The 19,054-nt window shown below is 40.0% G+C and overlaps 1 protein-coding gene across 1 annotated transcript in view; it reads left to right on the forward strand.

Moving 5' to 3' along the window:
• The first annotated feature begins 347 nt into the window (after positions 1 to 347).
• The window catches only part of DOT1L (DOT1 like histone lysine methyltransferase), a 70,803-nt gene continuing 52,096 nt past the window's right edge, over positions 348 to 19,054 (forward strand). Inside the window, exons 1-7 of the mRNA XM_014526536.2 lie at positions 348 to 440; positions 1,068 to 1,111; positions 4,526 to 4,600; positions 6,987 to 7,050; positions 8,787 to 9,015; positions 12,930 to 13,024; positions 16,174 to 16,236. Coding sequence (XP_014382022.1) covers positions 348 to 440; positions 1,068 to 1,111; positions 4,526 to 4,600; positions 6,987 to 7,050; positions 8,787 to 9,015; positions 12,930 to 13,024; positions 16,174 to 16,236 — 663 coding nt within the window. The remainder of the gene's footprint in view (positions 441 to 1,067; positions 1,112 to 4,525; positions 4,601 to 6,986; positions 7,051 to 8,786; positions 9,016 to 12,929; positions 13,025 to 16,173; positions 16,237 to 19,054) is intronic.

The following is a 19,054-nucleotide window of genomic DNA, read 5'->3' on the forward strand; positions in this document are numbered from 1 at the left end:
TTGCTCTGGAAGGTCCTGAGATAGTGGACTTCTTTAATTTGAAAGGTCACAACACAACACTGAAGTAGGGTTGCAAAGCTGTTGTAGATGTGGGTCCAGGAAATACCCTAGAGCGGGGTAGGCAGCTTTTGGCTCCGTGGGCTGCTACTTCTAACCTGGCCCCTGCTGCAGGCTGCATCCCTGCACCTCCCTGGTGATCAGAAGCTGCTGTAAAGGGAATAGATTAAAAAAAACAGATTAAAAAGACAGCAGAGCTCTGCTGTTGTGGCTGGAAGGTGCTGATTCCCTGCTGTGGTATGGTGGGCTGGATCTGGTCTCTTCAGGGGCTGGATGCTGACCCTTACGGAATGACCTGCAAAACCTCTCAAGTGGTTTTTCCTTGCTTGAGAGAAGTGACATCTCGACATCATGCCCATAAGACTTTTATGGTGCACACTCCTGTGTGTATGGACAGAATGTTATGTGCTTTTTCATGGAAAAACCTTTCATGTAGTGGTGTCTGTGTTTTTGTTTTTGATGTTACCAGTTTTTAATGCTAATATAATGCATTCTTATTGTGTAGTTGATAATTTTAAAAAGCCATTTGCCCACCCAAAGTCTTATTGCCCACATGGATACGTGACCATGGGGCAGATGCTCAGGAGATGAAATCAGCTGTTCATTATAGAACTTGAATTCAAACACCCACCTCATACCAGTTTTCTTTGAGGGTATCAGTTACAGAATCTTATTTTGGGAAGTGACAGTGACATAAGTGGAAGGAAGGTCTTTCTTTTTTCATTCTTCCTTTTTTTTCTTTTAATTTTTTTTGTTTGTGTACAAGCCTACTACTAGTTTGTAAGAAACTCAAATAAATCTTTTCTTAAATGTAAACGATACAAATGCAAGAAGTACTTTATTCTGATTATGTTAACTGTGCTTTATGGCAATTAAGCACTCCTTCCCTTCTGCATTTTTCACTCATGATCTTATTTTAAAAAAGAGTCCTGTAATTTTCAGCGATTAACATGAATGCTGTTTTCCAGATGCCTCTCTGAAACAACCTTTCTGTCTGTCTTTGCTTTCAGGACAAACACCATGATGCTGCTCATGAAATCATTGAGACAATTCGGTAAGTGCTTGATTGTAGATCTGGTTAGAACCCAAACCTCTTTCCTCCTAAATGGATATTAAATGTTATAAATGAAATATTTTTGCAGGAATCAAACTGCAAAGAGAGACAGCAGTTCTAATAGCTGAACTCAGCCTGTGCTCTAATTTGCATGACACCTACTTTCACTGGTTTTTAATTTGCTTTTAGTCTTCGGGTGATGCAATATCTCCTTCTCATATTCCCAGCTTAATTTTAGCTTGTTCCAAACTGTTCCAGTTGTGGGAGTAGTTTTAACTCCAATTGGACACGAGTATCAACTTTATGGTGCTTTTTATGTGGATGAGGATGCTTCAGCATCCAGTGACAGAATTTAAATTCATTTCTTAGGATCCCAGTGTTAGGCACTTTAGAAAAACAAACACACACATTATCTCACTCACTCCTGTCTTTTTAAAGATTATCCTGCATATGTTCCTCACAATTTCCAACTGTTACATCTTTACAATACTAGTAGTTGGGAGTGATGCCTGCGCTAGCATTTTCTGTATTGCTAGTGCCTCAAGTTGATCAGTGGGAAAGGGCGGGGGGGGAAGAGGTGAAAGGGTAAGAAGTTTGATTATTTTTAGGCACTATAACAGCCAGATGTATTGTGACAGAGCACTCACTGTGGTTTCAGTACTGGTGGGAAATGACTTGTCTGGCAGGAGCTGTGTCTATGCAGTTATGCGAGTGGCTTTTTTATATCGAGTTATCCTGATTAGATAGTCAAACCAGGCTAGACAGTTTTAAACAGGGCTCTGTCTTAAATACTTCAGACAGTTGCGCTAGATGGCAATTATAGGTCCCAGTGACACGGGCCCTACATAAATACTTAAGATTGTACATGTACTGGATTTTGTGTTCAGCTAGACAACTGGATGGAGTTAAACACTGTTCCAACATCATTTGTCAGCCCACATAGCTACTTGGACTAAAATGGTAGTCTTGAATGTGGTTTGACTGCCTACACAAGCTTAGCAAACAGGGGGTGAGTCTTGTTTGTGCAAAAGAGTTTAACTAAGTGTAATTGCGGTGACTGGGTCTGACACCCACCATGAAGCATGGGTCTGACAAATTTGCATATTTCAGAACATGTGCAGTGTACCATATGCTCTTGCATATAGCATGCCCCTCTGTAATAGAAATCTTGGTTTTTTTCAAAGGAAGCTTGAAGAAGAAAAAATTTTGGTAGAAAGTAAGTCACAGCAGCAAGGAAGCCAAGCCTGCCAACAACAGTCCCATATGCAGAATGGAGCCCGCAGACCGATCCCATGTGCTGGGTCCAGGGCAGTGCATGGGTCGTCCATCTGGGGGGGTCCTCACAAGCTGGAAACTTGCTGGCAAGGGGAGCAGTAGCAACATTTAATTGTCATGACTCTCCTAACCCTTCTCTGCTGCCAAATTTCCAAACCCACGGGGATCTTTTTTTCTCACATATAACACTCATCGCGATTTTCACCAGGTGGTTTTGGGAATGTGGGGCAGGGAGGAAGGCTTAGGTTATAATATGAGAGAATACAGTAGTTTCTTTTTGCATTTGTTGGAGAATTTTATGATTATAAGGGACTGTAACTTATCCTTGTTTCTTAATGAGGTCATAAAGTATTCTTTCCTAGTCATAAAAGCCTTATTTATACTAACAAAAAGTACAGCATGTTGCTTATGTTAGAGTTGCCAGGAGAGAGGATATGGAGATGACTGGCTGAAGGCAGGATCACCTGTCTGTTGCCCGCTGACCTAGTTTTAGACAGGTTTGTAGAGATCAAATAAATAAGGTTTTATGAGAGTAGTGATCATTAGGGGTACTTAAGGAACTTAATGTCCCATAGAGCAATGGTAAGAGCATGCCTTTCTTCTTCGGCACGCTTTGTACACATTGTAGTTTTAAATTGGATGCCTTTTCAGCATAATAATGGTCAGGAAAAGGACTGCGTGAAAATGACACTTGGCAGATCTGCTTCCTGCATGTCTGTAATCATCTTGAGTAAAATATGTCTTTATTTTTAGGATGTTTTTGGTACTGTTCATTCTATTGAAAAGACATTCAACTATTTGAGACGGTTCTGGAATCTCTTCTGACTTGCATATTAATCTGTTCAGCTGTAGAATCTTTTACTTGGGTTCATCCATTCACAAGCCACATCAGCTCTGGCAATTGTTAGCATCCCAGCTTTTAGTTTTGTGGGGTTGTTTTTTTAACTCTGACTAGATTTGTTCCGTGAATAATGGAGATGATGAACACGAGGCCCCGCAAAACCATCTTCAGAGTCACTCTCGAGGCTATTAGAAGTCCTTACTTTAGGTCCATGAAACACAATAGGGTTGTAACCCTGTAAAGAGCTTTCTTTGATTATTCCAATAGTATTTTTTAAAATATTTTTAAAAAAATCTGTCCTCAATGTCAAGATTGTAATAGAAGAAAATGTGCGATTCCAGTGGCATTCTGTAGAATTTGCATTAGGAAGATGCAATAGAATACTCTTATTTAATGTTTAAAGGGAAGAGGGTTTGCAACCCTTTCTTCAGATGTAGCTTCCTTAACTGCGTTCAAAGACTTGCTTTGGTGATTTGACACTTACTTTTGGGCCCTTGTGTCTTTATTTTGTAAGTTGTACTTGAAAATATTCCTTCCCCCCCGCCCCCAAAATTTGTAGTGGAATACAGACCTCTATAGACTTCCTGTGGCGTCCCTAGCTTGTCAGGTAAACTGGCGGTGAGTGTCAGCCCTTCGTACATGATGCTAGCAGAGTACAGGGCATCCTTAAAATACCAATCATCAGAAGCCCCATTGAAAAATCTGCTTCTAAATAGGTCACATAAGAGGGAGTACAAAATATTGCACTAATGAGGTACAACATATGATATATTGCACCAGATGCTTGGAAGTGTTTATTTTTATGCTGAAAACACCTATGCTTTCTCAGACATGATTGTGCAGGAGAGGATGTGTCCAGTTTTGCTGCGTGTGGCTTTATCCAGAGTGGTTGTTAGTAGCAGTTTTACAAAAAAAAAAAAAAAAATAGAAAGATGTACCTTTTTCTTCACATTTTTCAGTTAGATTAGCACCAGCTATGACTTACTTTTTGCATCATTTGAGTATATTTGTCACTTTATTGTGAAGTTGCAATTGAGTTGGTGCCACTTCAAGAGCTTTATGATACTGCCAGTGGTATAAGGCTCCTTACTTTGTACTCATTTTGTGTTAGATGAGAAGTGTTCTCTACTTTACTTCTAACAATATTATGATCATCGTACCTACTGCAGGAATGTCAGTCGAAATAAAATTCAGGCAGAATGCTGTTTCAGTAAAAATAAAACCTGCCATGTTAAGCATTAAGCAGTACAATAAAAGTTTTGCAGATCCATTGCATTCTCATTCTTGTCTTATTTCAGGTGGGTCTGTGAAGAAATCCCAGATCTCAAGCTTGCTATGGAAAATTATGTTTTAATTGACTATGATACAAAAAGGTGAGATGAAATGTTTTGTTTTTTTTCTCTTGGGGAGGACAAGCCAAAAAGAGTTGTGGTGAATTAGTCTGCAATTAGTTATTCTTAGACACTGTGAACTGAGCTGAAGTCTTTTAGAACTGGCTTCAGACTCTGCAAAGTTATTTTGGTAGGAAATGTGTAACAAATATTGGCAAAGGCCATTGGATTCAGGACATAATTGGAAACTCCACATAGCAGAAAGTTGAGTTGGTGTACGTTGGAATTACTCACCCCGAAACAATGATCAGTATCTGTGTGGTTGGGCTAGTTCCAGGGTTAGGAATCTCAATGGTAAAGAAGTTTCTGCTTTTGTAGTAACTAAATTCCTGTTAAAAAATAAAAAAAATTATGCCAGAGTTACACAAAGACATTGCCGACAGTCTCCTCCAACAAAGAGGGGAGACAGCTTTCCTTACTTTTCTCCTATTTAGGATGGTACCAATTTAGTACCCTAAATACAAGTAGGATACCAAAATGAGTTTTTGAGTTCAAACTGTTTCTACATGTCCTCCTGAACAAGGGAGCAGTGCTTGATGTGGAGACTTCTGTGAAAACATTTATTTCACAGGCTGGCTTTATGTCTGTATAGTGCTCTCTTGCAGGCTGCAGTGTGGGTGGAGGTTGGGAGGGACAGAATCTGACCCGGTGGAATCTTTTTTTGGCTGTAATCAGTTCATCTGGAGAAAACTGAGAGAGACTGTGTGTTTTAGCTTGATTTGACTGCGTTAATAGAGATGACGGTTAAAACCACAGCTTGGCTGGTAAGTGTGAGAATGCACCATATTGAGTTTTTGGAAAAGATTTAGATTCACCAAGGTCCACAAAACTGAATTCTCCCCCTAAATAAGTTTGATAAGTGAAACCAAAGATTTTTAATTGGGCATTTAATTGTTTAAGCAGCTAATTGGCACCTGCAGCACAAAGGGAGTTGTGCACATCTAATTAAACAGCACCAAGGAGCATTCTTACTTTTTGTGTTAAAGATCTGATCTGGAGAGTTACTGGCCCTTCCAGTCTCACCAATGTATTTGCAGGAGCAGTGTTTCCTTGGTACCTGTTAGGTATATAGTTATTACACCAACATTTTTAAAAGAATAATTTTGTAGTACCGGCGTCCTGATAGGGCATGAATAACTGGGTAGCTTCACCTTTGTCAGCAGCAACACTGAATAAAAAGAAACCATCTGTTCTCAGCAGTCACACCTTACTTACCTATGCAGCTTTTCAAGGAAGTCATAAACCTGTCATTTTGGTCATGGTATTAATCCTGCTTGCTTTGCTTGGAAAATAAATATTCTAAAAAAGAATTGCCCCTTGCAGGTTGCTTGGCAAATGCCGAAAACGTGAACGAACACCAGTAGATTATAGAAATATTTATATGCAAAAATGCAAAATTGTATACACAGTTCAGTTTCCGCCTCTCCTGTTGTCCTGTTATTTGGCAACTCAAAGTCAGTGCAAAGCTGCAGTATTCTTGAAATGCGAAGCCTTAGCCAACTGGCGTGGAGAAGTTAAGTTTGAGAGGTTAAAGAGATACTTCCTTCTCTTGTCCTTTGTGCTTTTTCCTCCTCCCTTCCTGTCTTGAGATGGCGGTTATTGGATTTTCTCTAATTCCAGTTACTTCCTGGAATGGCCTTTCTTTTGAAGTTATGTGAAATGTAGTTGTATAATAGACAATCTGACAGGCAGCTGTCCTCCTTCCTTCCCTGGCACAGAGGTGATTTGATTTTTTTTTTTTTTTTTTTTTCCTAATCCTCTCAGCTTCTGTCATTAAGGTGCCTGGTTAAACAGAATGTAAATCCAGCTAACCCACTTAATAAGCAATATGTTCCTTGAGTAAATCAGGTCTGTGATGGATGAAGTTATAGTCTGAAGAAGCTGAATTATAGGGCAGGCTACATTTTAGAATCACAAGACTTGGCTCTGGCTAGGTGTCTGGACAGATGAAGAGACAAAACAGAACAAATTACAAGCAACTTCAAACTGCTTGTCATATAGGCTTGCGCGTAAAAAGCTAATGGGCTATAAGGTATGTCTAATATAGTATTAAGGTTTTTCCCTAATTGTTTATCTCCCATTTATTACAATAAGCTCTTAGAAGTGGAATATTAACATCCGTGCACTCTACTATGAGCGGCTGGACTGCTAAATACTTTTATTTAAGGACATTATACATTCATAAATTTGCATAAAGAGAGTGTCTTTGGAGGAAATAAAAAGAACCTGTATACTTACAGTATATTTAACTTTACCAATATAAGTCTACCAATTTTGAAAGCTTTGTTCTAGTATGTTGGGTTGAGCATTTTAAATCTGTGTTGCTGACTAACCAGCAAACTTTTTTTTTTCCCCCCCCTTTTCCCAGCTTTGAAAGCATGCAGAGGCTTTGTGACAAATACAACCGAGCCATTGATAGCATTCATCAGTTGGTATGTATTTACCTTTGTTATGCCATGATGCCTATCTTGCTGTCTTATTCAGGCTAATGGTTTCAAGTTCATGTGCAGTAAATTACATCCAAGAATGTGCTGAATTTTTTTTTTTAATGCTCAGAATTGTGTGTATTTACCTAAACAGCAGCACTGCTATTAACAGCATTTTCATTCATCCAGGAGTTAATAAGTCTTCTATTAAACCTTCCTTTCTGGGCCAAAACTTGGCACTCAAGGATTTAACCTTGGAGTGAATTTATATTCTTCTTTTATATAAGAGTAGCTTAATTTTGCTAAAGTACAGGTTTGCAGACTTAGTCCCAAATGTGCAGTTGGCATTGTTACTTTTGATGTTTAAAATAGTGGAGTTAACTTTGGGGAAGAAAATATTCCTTCTCATGTGCCATATCTCATTTTTTGTTCAGAAACTTCATAAGGATTTCACATCTATAGATTTACTTGTGCATGTGGGTATATGTGGCTTGAAGGCATCTTACATAGCCCATCAGAATCTCTTGTGTATTATGGCAGTGATCCATGGATTACAAATTTTGTTACTTTTCAATAAAGCTATGTTTTAGAGCTTTTCTTCTCTAAAGGACCATTCTGGAAAAACTGGAATTAAATCTAGCTTAATACCTTTTTTTAATTAAGTAACTTTTTCAGTTTTCCTCGTGCTTATTTTAAAAGGTGGGACGGAGGGCATGAAACACAGCAAACAGATTAATATTAAAGTTTGACTTAATCTGTATGCTGTTTTGATGCCACTTTTTTTCAGAAGCATCTGTCTAGGCACTCGATAAATTCATCCAATTTACAACTACTGCTTATTTCACAAAAGTTGTGGTTTTTGGGACCCTATAAACTACATTAAAGCAATCATATGCTTGAAGATGTTGACTGTATATTGGACAGTGAATGTTTATTATATTTCCTTTGAATGCTCTCATAAAGAGAGAGCCTCCAGATTAAACAATGCTCTGTGCCTTATTTATTTGATTTGTACATATTGGCCAGTCCAATTGTATCTCTGCTAAGCAGGCACTGACAAAGTGAGAATCCTGTCAGTATAATCTATTTTTGTCAGTGCTCTGCTGAATGCTGGACTACAGGCCAGCTGACTTTCCTGGAGGAAGTTGTATCTAAAACATGAACAGAGGAGCAAATTTGAGGGATCTTGGAAAGGAGGAGATGAGGCACAGAAGCAAGACTGACCTAGATGTGCAAAATCCAGGAGGAGGGTGAAAGAAAAAGGCTTAATAGCAGTTGCTTATATATTTAGGATTGAGGTTATGGGGAAAAGGGATCCTTTTAATTCCATCATTTTTTTTTTTTTTAATTTTTAAAATTTTTTTTATCACCACTGCTGCCTTTGCGATTCCTCTCATTTGACAATTTCCAGCAAGGAAATCCAGCCCCTCTTACATTGGTGGTATAGTTGGATGTTGTAGTTGCATCAGCTCATGCTTTTGCTGTGCACTGTTTGAAAAGACCCTTTAAGTGAGGCGATGCCAGATAATAAAGCAAATTAGCCTGCTTTTAAGATGCATTGTTGCAGGATTTCTTTATCATGTCTCCTTATGGAAGACCTGTAGATTAATTGTACTACCATGGAAGGGAATACATTTGTCTTTCTGTCAGTCTTGCTCCCTACATATGCACCTATATTTTGATGCCCCTGCCCCCCCTTTCTCGTATTTGGTTTACAACCCATTTTAACTTCCCCTCCTTAGTGGAAAGGAACCACCCAGCCCATGAAACTGAACACTCGTCCTTCCAATGGACTCCTCCGTCATATCCTGCAGCAAGTATATAACCACTCGGTGACCGACCCAGAGAAACTCAACAACTATGAACCCTTTTCCCCAGAGGTGTATGGAGAAACTTCCTTTGATTTAGTGGCCCAAATGATTGATGAAATTAAGATGACAGAGGATGACTTGTTTGTTGATTTGGGCAGTGGTAAGTGACATACAACTGCTTTTGTCTTTCTTTTTCTTTCTCTGTCCAGGGGTCTTTTCTCTTCCAATTAAGGGGGAAACTGCCCCCTTCCCCCCCCCATATTAATATTACAGCTGGAAAGTAACTCATCACTAAGGATTCTGCTTCTTGCTGGGAGCATGTGTTAGATGTAATCCTCAATGAGGCTGTTATTTTCTCCAGCAAAACTAAGCAAATCGATGTAGCATTCCAGTGCTTTCTTTGCCATGATAATGGGAGGTGGCGCCAAGCATGTGTTCCACCCTTGCCAGTGAAGGAAGTATTGGTTCTTCAGGAACCTTTTGAAGAACACTCCAATCTTGCCCCGGTAGCTAGATGCTATTCATCTTAAAATATAGCTCTGGAATGACTCTGTGACAGTGTCACTAACAGCTTTCATATTTTATGCTTTTTGGCTTTTAGATCTAGTTTGCCTTTTTAATGTAACAAAAGGAAGTTACCCCTCCATATCTCCAAGTCTGCAGCGCTGGCACTTGATTATCATAAAATCAAGCTGGGTTTGTTTTTGTCACATATGACATAATTGCCAGCAATAACGAGTTTATAGTCAGAACTTTGACAGTTGTGTTGCAAGGCTAAGTAGAATCCAGTTCTGTATCCCATGAATAGCCTTTGCCCAGTGGCAGGCAGCTCTAATATTTGTTGTTGTTGTTGATTCAGTAGCCACATGCGACTCAAACATGTGGAACAGACATTGTTATGAGTAAGAAGATGCTCTTTTTTTAGTTGATTTTTTTTAGTTCCTTGACTTCCATCAGGAAAAGAGTAGTAAGAATTTCCTGTCAGTGGATTTTTCTTAGCTAATTTAAATGAAATGTGTGTTCTCATGCTTTTTTAATGTTTGTCCTCTATCTCAGGGTAGCTCAACCCCTGGTCTGTAGGCCAGGTCTGGCCCCTGGTGCTGTGTCTTTTGACCTACGGGCCTTCCCACAGATATGTGGGGAGCCCTATGGGTTGTGGCCCTATGTGCTAGATCAGGCACGCAGGTCAGTGGGGCCTGATCCTGACCAGTAGGACTGAAATGGTGAACACCACTGCTCCTATCAATCAAAATTAAAAAAAAAAAAAATGTGCAAACTAAAATACAGTAGAATGTCTATTAACATTCATCACTCAAATACAGTTTGGGTTGCTTTGCTGTGCTGGAATAACAGTACCATAGCTGTGTGCACATGTTTATTCACTAAGGTCATAGGAAATCGTATCTGGAAGTAGCACAATCTACTGCTGTTTGTCTAAAAGTCTGAGAAAGGTATGATCTGTCTAATATAATGTTTGTTTACCATGTCACCAGAAGTGGTGCTAGATGTTCATTACCAAAAGAACCTCAAAGATTGCTCTTGGGATTCTCCCAAATATAACGTATAAAAACTTCATTAACATCTGTCAATAGCAGGTAAACACACAATAGTGTTAACTTTCTTTGTATGCTGCAAATATGCATGTTCATTCTCAAATTGATTTGATGCAGTGAAACAAGGGAAATTGTCTCCTCTTTACATAACTCATCCTAACAGTAATGAAAGCCTGACACTGTTGACGGAAGTGAATTTTCAGAATACTGATGGCCAACCTTTTCTGGCAGGCATGCCACAAATTAACCCCTCTGCCCCCAAGTGCCAATATGATCCCCTTCCCCTGCCCAATCTGCCAGTGTGTTGCCTGACCCCTCTCTGGTGTGCCACATGCACAGGCTGCCTGTGCCATTTGCAGCATGCATGCAGCAGGGTGGCCTCCCCTTTTTCTTGTCAGTATGAAGTACAGTGCAAACTAGGACCACATTTGAGCATTAGAACGATATCCAATAAGTTTTTAGTGTTTCTTGTGCATCTAGGAATTGCCCTTCTGTGGAACGCAGCAAGCTCGAATGTTTCAGTTGTATTTTACCAGTAACTTGGTACGTTTCAGAAGTCAAGTATACTGTATCTATTTGATGCTGAAAAGGGGAGGCAGAACATATCTATACTGATTTAGAATTAGGACACAGTTCAAACCCAATGCTTTTTTTTTTTTTTTTTAAAAGAGAAGGTCGTTAGTGACATCTAATAAAACATTAATTTGGTCCATACAAATGCATATTATTTTTACAGTTTTTTTTAAATCCTTCCTCCCCCATTATTTTATATTCATTTTCTATTATTTATAATAAGTATGGTAAGCTCTTCAGAGCCTTGACTGCTTTTTGTATGTCATCGTAATTGAGGCCTCTAAGCACTCCTGCGGTATAAATATTTTATTACACAACACTGTCATCTCCTGGTTCCCTTTCATACCAAACTGGGCATTGTTTAGATAATGAGTTAATGGCAAGGGTGCCACCTCTTCAATTACTTTTGCTACTTCCCGGAGGCAGTCAATGAGGCAGCCCATTTGCACAGAAACACAGTGCAGTTTTCTATCTGTTTGACTTGATTCCTGTTTCTCACATGACTGTCTGTGAAACTCTTAAGTGCATTAGTGCGATTATAGTGAATATTATATCCAGTCTATAAACTATATTGAAATGGATACTGAAGTCATATGTTTCAGAGTGGTAATCAGTCTCCCTAAGAAATGCAGAATGACTACAATTTATAGGTACTTGCAAAAGGGGATGCAAAATCTGGGTCAGATAAGCAAGCAAAAAATTAGCTGTGACTTTTTTCACACAAGCTTGAGATGTAATGCCTGCAGACAGTGTATAGGAATGGCAGCTAATTACTGCTGGTAGTGTCTGATGCAAATATAATATGGAGTGATGGGAAGTTCATACATTTTTAAGTAATGTTTCGTCTTGCAGCATAGCAGTTACTTCTGAAATTACTTTGGGCATTGAACAATAGTTGTGTTTTTTGGGGCGGGGGGGAGGGGTGGTTACCAGGTACTGTTTCTGTCTTGGATTAGGATCTTTTCTGTGTACTGATACATTTGTATGCATATTCTGTAAAGGTGAAAGCCAGGTTTACTTTCACCACCAAGTGTTTTTATCAGTGTTTTAGTTGAGGGCATTTTTGACGCATATACTTGCGATGTATTGGAAGACATAAACTTCAGAATTCACCTAGCAGCTGTTGGTTTTATTAAACAGAAATAAAACAACCATATTTATCCCCCCTCTAGGGGACACTAGTCATTTAAGTGGAACATAGGTTCCTAAATTGTCATGCAGCCATTTTTAAGGTGTCGCCCTGCCTTGTCTTCTATCCAGCACAGTGAGCAAATGCAAACAATTGGCAGCTTTAATGAGGATTGACTGATGGATAAAAAAACAGGTTTAAAGAGTCATGAACTTTCTGAATCAGTTACTGTCTAAGGCAGGGGTGGGCAACATGTGGCCCGGGGGCCAAATGCGGTCTGCCAGGCCATTCTATCTGGCCTGCAGGGCCCCTGAAAAATATAGAAAATTAATATTTATATGCCCCTGGCTGCCTATCATGTGGCCCTCGATGGCTTGCCAAAACCAATAAGCGGCCCTCCGCCCAAAATAATTGCCCGCCCCTGGACCCTGAGGTGCCACCTTGCCCTACTTTGTGCCTGACTTCAGACTAACATGGCTAACCACCTCTGCAGTAGGTACTAGATGTACTAGCAGAAAGTCAGTTCCTGTCCTGAAGAGCTTACAGTCTAAATAAGCAAGACGGACAAAGAACTAGAGAAGTGAAGCAGCATATCCGCCTTTTTTTCTGATGATACAGGAATAGATTTGTGCAGAAACTATAGCAGAGCTGAGCGTTTAACCCTGGTTTCCTGAGTCCCAGTCCACTACCTTAACCACAAAGCTGTCCTTCCTCGTGTGCATTTTGGCTTCTTGAGGGTTTTAGAAATACCTTTCTCATTGTGTATTTTTTTTTCTTTTTTTTTACTGTGACTTGTTCTTATATTCTCTCTCTCTGCAGGTGTGGGTCAGGTGGTGCTCCAAGTTGCTGCAGCCACAAACTGCAAACATCACTATGGTGTGGAGAAAGCTGATATTCCAGCCAAATATGCTGAGGTGAGTTTTATGTCTAGAAATGTGAGATTTGTAGGTGTTTTATTCAAGGTCTAGCTCACTGCTTTATGGCTTACAGGTAACTGCCTTGCATCAACAAGCAGGTGAGTTCAATTTGAATATAGATCTGCTCAAGTCACCAAGGTCTGGAACACAATGTCAGGAGGAGGGAATTGTGTGTGTTATGGTACTTGTTGGCAGTGCTTATGGAGTGATCAGAAAACATATTAACTAAGCTTCTAAGGCAGCGTAATTCAACCCTTAGGATCTCAAGGAGGTGATGGTAGGTGTGGCCTTAATGAAATGGGAACAAAAGATTTTTGTAAAGTTGCAGGGTTAGCTAAGCAAAAACCTGCCGTGTTGGACTGGCAGAACCGTGAGTGTGTTTTACCTGCAAAGCAAATCTCCTGAGTGGAGTAAGGCATTTACCACTGCCTGGCAGCTGTCTGAAGACCAGAGTAGACAATTTTGGATTTTTCAGCCAGCTACCACAGTCCATTTAGGAGCTGGTGCCTTCCCAGAATGCACTTTGTGTTCTGGCAGCACAGATTCTATATGTATGGTTTTTATCTGCTGCTAGTAGTTCTGCTACCCCCTAAACTCACTGCCTAGAGTATGGACCCCATTTGGTATCCTATGTCTGGAATAGGCTAGGCCTTTAAAAGGCCCGTAACATAGTGGGTAGTGCTATGTAGGCTTAGTAAATCTAGGAAGGATTTAAACAAAATTAAACATTAGGAGATGAAATGCACAAACTCCTAGAACTTTTAAGAACTTACAGTCCAGATTGTGGCAGTAATGACCCATTAAGAGTCTCAAACCATAAACCAGTCAGCTTAGTTATTAAAATATAGCTGGAGTTGCTGAGTAACTTAACCGATAGGACTCTAGAATTCACTAGAGTATTCAGTTAATAGTAGTACTTAGCAAGCACCCAAATGCAGCACTTAAAATGAAGTCTTATGATGAGACCATTATACCTAGGCAAGCAGTTTTTTCTTTACACTTCCACTAGTTCTGTGTCCATGGGGACACCCAAAGTTAATCAGTTCCAAGAGAGAGGTGGAGCTGCAAGCAAACAATAAAAGTTGGTCAAGCCTTACAGTAAGTCAATTTACTTCTTCCAGCAAGATACACAGAGCCTTTAGCTCCTTGTTTGAGAGGGGCAGGGTGGGGAAACAGATAGGGTCTGTTTTCATGTAGAAATTTAGAACTTTTGAGCTTCTTTTTGGATGATATAGGCAAAGAGTGCTAAGACTTGTATTGAGGAGGGCAGTAGAAGGACCAAAGAATCCCCTCACCCCTGTTCCTTGAATCTTGTAGTTTCCTTTGGAAACCTACCACTGGAGCACATCTACAAACTTGCCTCAACCCTTTGTTGAAATGCTCAAGGTCATTTAGAGGGCAGCTTGTAAAAATGAGGTTCTTCCTTCATTTTAACAGTAGCCATAGTTTAAAAGACATTCTGTTTGCGAGAGAAGGCCAGATTTTCATTTTTATCAAGGTCTTTTTACATTCCTCTGATACTAATCGCTTTCGGGCCCACTTGCACAGAAGGATGAGAGGGGCATTTAGGTCAGTGAGAATAAGCCTGTAAAGAATTACATAACCTTTGCAAATATATAGTGGAAATATGGTTTTTTTTCTTTAGGCACAAGACAAGATGAGGCATGCTAGGGACTAACTGGTTCAGAGAGGCATAAGCGCTCTTTTGTAGGTGACAGGCTACAAAACCCTGATGGTATCCCTCTTGTTAAGAGTATTGTGTCAGTATTTCATAACTTGAGTAGGTGAAAAAATCATACTTTATCCTTGGTGTCCCATCAGGTTAACCACTTGACAGCTGCTGCAGTTTCAGAATGTGTGAATCTGCGATAGATAGATTACAGGTCTCATGCTCTGTTTAAATTGGCCCAGTTTTAATATTTTTTCTTGATGGACATTTGTGACGGGGATTGAATTGAGTTTGTAGTCATTTGGCCGTAACAACAGTTCCTTATTTATTACCACGTTTCATACAGGTTTTAAAGCTTCAGTTAAAAGGGAAAATCTGTAGTCTGTTTTTTTGGGGGGGATGGGACGTGGAACCTTTCTAAACATGAACCATTATTGAAGCTGGAGATTGAACCAGTTGCGTGCTATGAGCTGTTCCATTCATTGATTGGGGATATTGGTTTTAAACCTAGTAAGTTTTAAATGTCACCAGAAACTATTTCACTGCTGGCAATATAGCAGAGTTCTTCAGTTATTTTCAAATTGTTAGTGGAGACTGAAGCTTTCTTTCCTCCCCAGTCTGAGTGTTGTGTTTGTGGACTGCAGTTGCAAGGCTTTCTAACCTTTCCTATGCTATTTTAGTCTCACTTTTAATGTTGAATAGATATAACTAATCCTTGTTGCCGCAGTGTCATAGTTCCATGTGCTACGCACCCACAGGTTATATGGAGGGTCAGGATTTCAGAAATAGTGGCCCTGCTTCCGAGGCATCAGACCGTCTGTGAGAGAGATTTTTTTCAGCTCCTTTCTCTTCTGTCTGGCAGGAAACTGTTGCCAACCAGTGGACTTGCATTGCAAATGACTTGCTGTTCTGTTTTAAACCAAATCTGTTTAGATATAGATTGAAGCGCTCTTCCTGGTTTCTGACAATGTGGTGCTCACTTCCAGTTGCTATTTCAGTTGCTTTGCATGCTTACTCCTGCTTTCCCATTCTCTGTAGCCGACTTCTCTTTATCCCTTTTCACCTTTTTGCTTTCTGGGTTCAGATTGGGCTGTTTTCACTTCCTTCTGCTTGCTGTGGGTTTATATAGTACAGGAGGAATGGTTGCCTAGGTTGCACCATCCTTAAGCAGAATGCTGAGCAGTGTCAACTCGGTCTTCCCAGAACATGTAGCTTCCCTGAAAAGAGGAGACTGGAAAAAGCCAGCCTTGGTATTTTGGCCATGGTGAAGCAAAGGAAAGGGTCTCCCATTGGGAACTAAAAAGGGCAGACTGTCAGTGTGTGTTTTATGAATTTCCCTTGGTCCTTTTTGAGCATTACTGGGAAAGAACTTCTCAGGCCAGCGTGAGTTGTCAGAGCTGCCTCTTATTTTGTTGTAATGTAACTAGTAATGCAGGATTTCCTAATGGGTGTTTTTTCCTTTTTCCCCCTCTTCTAGACGATGGACAGAGAGTTCAGAAAGTGGATGAAATGGTATGGGAAAAAACATGCAGAATACACAGTGAGTGAAATTCAGATGAAAAACTTTATGCTCCACTTGTTCAGAATTTACACAGTCCCCTACTTTCTTCCCTAGTCAAGAAGTAGTATGAGTCAAATTGCTTCTTGGCTTTTTTTTCTTGCTGCTGAGAGTGGTATTCTCTCTTTTTAAAAAAAAAAAAAAAAAATCTTTCCGGAGCCCTCTTGACTCACTTGACATTTGACGTGTGGGTGTTGGGAATACGTTCAGGGCTTGCAGAAGTTCATGGAAACCTTTTCTCTTCTAAACCTTCATTACTCATGAAATAGCATATGCACTATTATACTATTTCCTGTCCCCAGGTTCAAATGTCATTAAGAAAATTGCTTACTGATTAGCCACTTATCGTCGAGAAATTCATATAATCTTGGTTCTCCAGTGGCACTCCAAGAACCTTGAGAATCCTCTAGCTTGTCTGCCACTGTTGTTCCTTAATCATTTGGACGAGTTACCATTAGGTGATTCAGGATAAACTCTTCTCTTAGGAGTTACAACCAGTTATCTCTGAAGCTGTCTCTAATCTGAGAGCAAGCAAGCAGGAGATGAATCTGGTTTCCCTTTGTGATTTGTGCAGACACACCACTCCTAATCTGTTAGAACAGTGTGGTCCACTTGGCTTTTAACTTCCAATATTACCAGTTGGTTTCTCATTGGCAGCCAGAGTTGGGAGAAGCGTATGTTAACTCTTCATTTGCAGGAAAAATGTGTGTTCAAAGGTTCATAATGTTTTAATGTTTGGGGAACCTGCCTTGTAATGAAAAGCTCTGTAGTTTCTCTTTGAGAAGTAGGCCATCTGCTGGAGTGAGGTGACACTGTCACCTGTCCTGGAGCACTTCTGGAACTGACATTTAGTGTGTGGTATCAATCTTTCGGATATAGGCCAGTCTTAGTTTGTATGAGAATTTATGTCAAGGTTGCTAAATCTTTCCCACTGTGAAACTGTACATACCTTCCTTTGCATGAGGGGGCCATATGGCATGCTTCCAGTGCATCAACCAGCTGGCATTATATAAAATACATTGTTTCTGAAAGAGATTCTGCATATGATGCATGTAATTTAAAGAATGGGGAAGAAATCTAGACAGAACTGTGGAATGTATATGGCTTGCAAATTTTTTCATGTTATGTATTATATATGATGGGACTAACACTGTTCACTGTAGAAACAAAACTGTTCATTTTTTTTAAAGTTCGGATTATAAAATCATAGGAAATTAGGGCTAAAAGGGGTATCACAAGATCAGCTACTCCAGGCCCCCATTCAAGGTGGGATCACCACTGACTAAATTGTCCTAGCTTGAGTGTCTGTCTAAGCTGCTATTGAATATTTCCAAGGATGGAGATTCCAAGATGTCTCTAGGCAGTTTGTTCCAGTGCTCGTCCACCCTCATAATCTGATAGTTCTTCCTAATACCTGGCTTCATTTCTGGGTACTGGCTAGGACCAGTGTTTTCAAATCTGGGAATGTCAGTCAGTAACGCGTGTAAATTCATCTCAACTTAACAAGTAGGTAATGAACACTTACTCTGCCAAGCCAACATTTGTTAGTTCAGTACTGTAGTTGAAGTTGACTCTTTCCGTAAGGCAGTCGGCGAAGGAAATGAGTTCTGAATCTTTCTCCATATAATTCTCCTATGTAGCAGCGTGCTGTTTTACCTCCTAACTGGCAGCAAGACCAGTAATTCTATATAGCAAGTTATTAATATTAACATAACTAGAATAGAGAAAAAGCGCCAAGGATGAAAGGCTTAGTATTTTCCCTGTGAGCTGAGTGTTGTGGTAGTGAATGTGGTAACTGCACTGGGGAATCCTCTTTTTCTCTTTCTAATACAGTTTGACTGCCACTATTTAATTCCAGTTGGATATCTGGATTTTAGTCTGTGCTGATAATTGGTATGGCCATGGACTGGAATATTCTATATTCCAACTTGCAAATTCCATTCTCATTTTTAATGAGTTGTATACAAGTAAATAATTGGAGAAAAATATTTCCTCTAGGGAAAGAAGGCTTAATTTAGTGGGATCAAATCTGAGAGCCCTGCTGCTGCTTTGTGTAAACCAGGCAGGGAGAGGGGAAGGGCAAACTTTTTGGCAGATGAGCTACAAATTGTCCCTGCTCCCTCCCTGAGTGCCACTGATATCCTTCCTCTGCCTGATCTGTCTGCTTTACTTTCTGCTCCTACCCTGTCTGCTGCTGTGCTGTGTCCCCTCCCTGTTCTGCCGTGTGCCACACGCAGAGACTGCCCATGACACTTGTGCCACAGGTTGGCCTCCTCTGGTGTATACAATTTGGACAAGGGCTTTGTAGTTGCTGCCTTACCATAAAAGTCAAAGCAGAGGTGTCAGGTCATAGTACAACCCATTGTTTGACCTGCAGGAATTTCTAACTGAAGGATATCCAGTGTTAGACTTGGGGAACTCCGTATAAGTGTCTTTACTCTGTAAAATGACTGACAAGAATAACTTTTGGCAGTCTGCGATGACTCCATGTCCAATGCGCTAGTTTTACAAGGCAGGTAGTAAGTTCCCTGTCAGCCTTATAAAAGTATCCTGGAATTTGATCATCAAAATTATTTTATTTTATTTTATTTTTTTCAATGGAGTCTCATCATCAATAATAAAGGTTCTGAGATTGGAACACACTCAACAATTCTGATGCACAAGCTAAATGAAGAAAATCCTGTTTGCTTTCCCACTCCTTAATGAATCTGGGCAGCAGTGCTAACAAGAATAAAAAAAGAAACGAGTCTTTATGAGAAGAGCTGGCAGACAACTTGTACATGTAGGTGCAGAGGGAAAG

Source organism: Alligator sinensis, unplaced genomic scaffold (genome assembly GCF_000455745.1).
Source record: "Alligator sinensis unplaced genomic scaffold, ASM45574v1 scaffold1960_1, whole genome shotgun sequence".
Lineage (NCBI taxonomy): Eukaryota > Metazoa > Chordata > Crocodylia > Alligatoridae > Alligator > Alligator sinensis.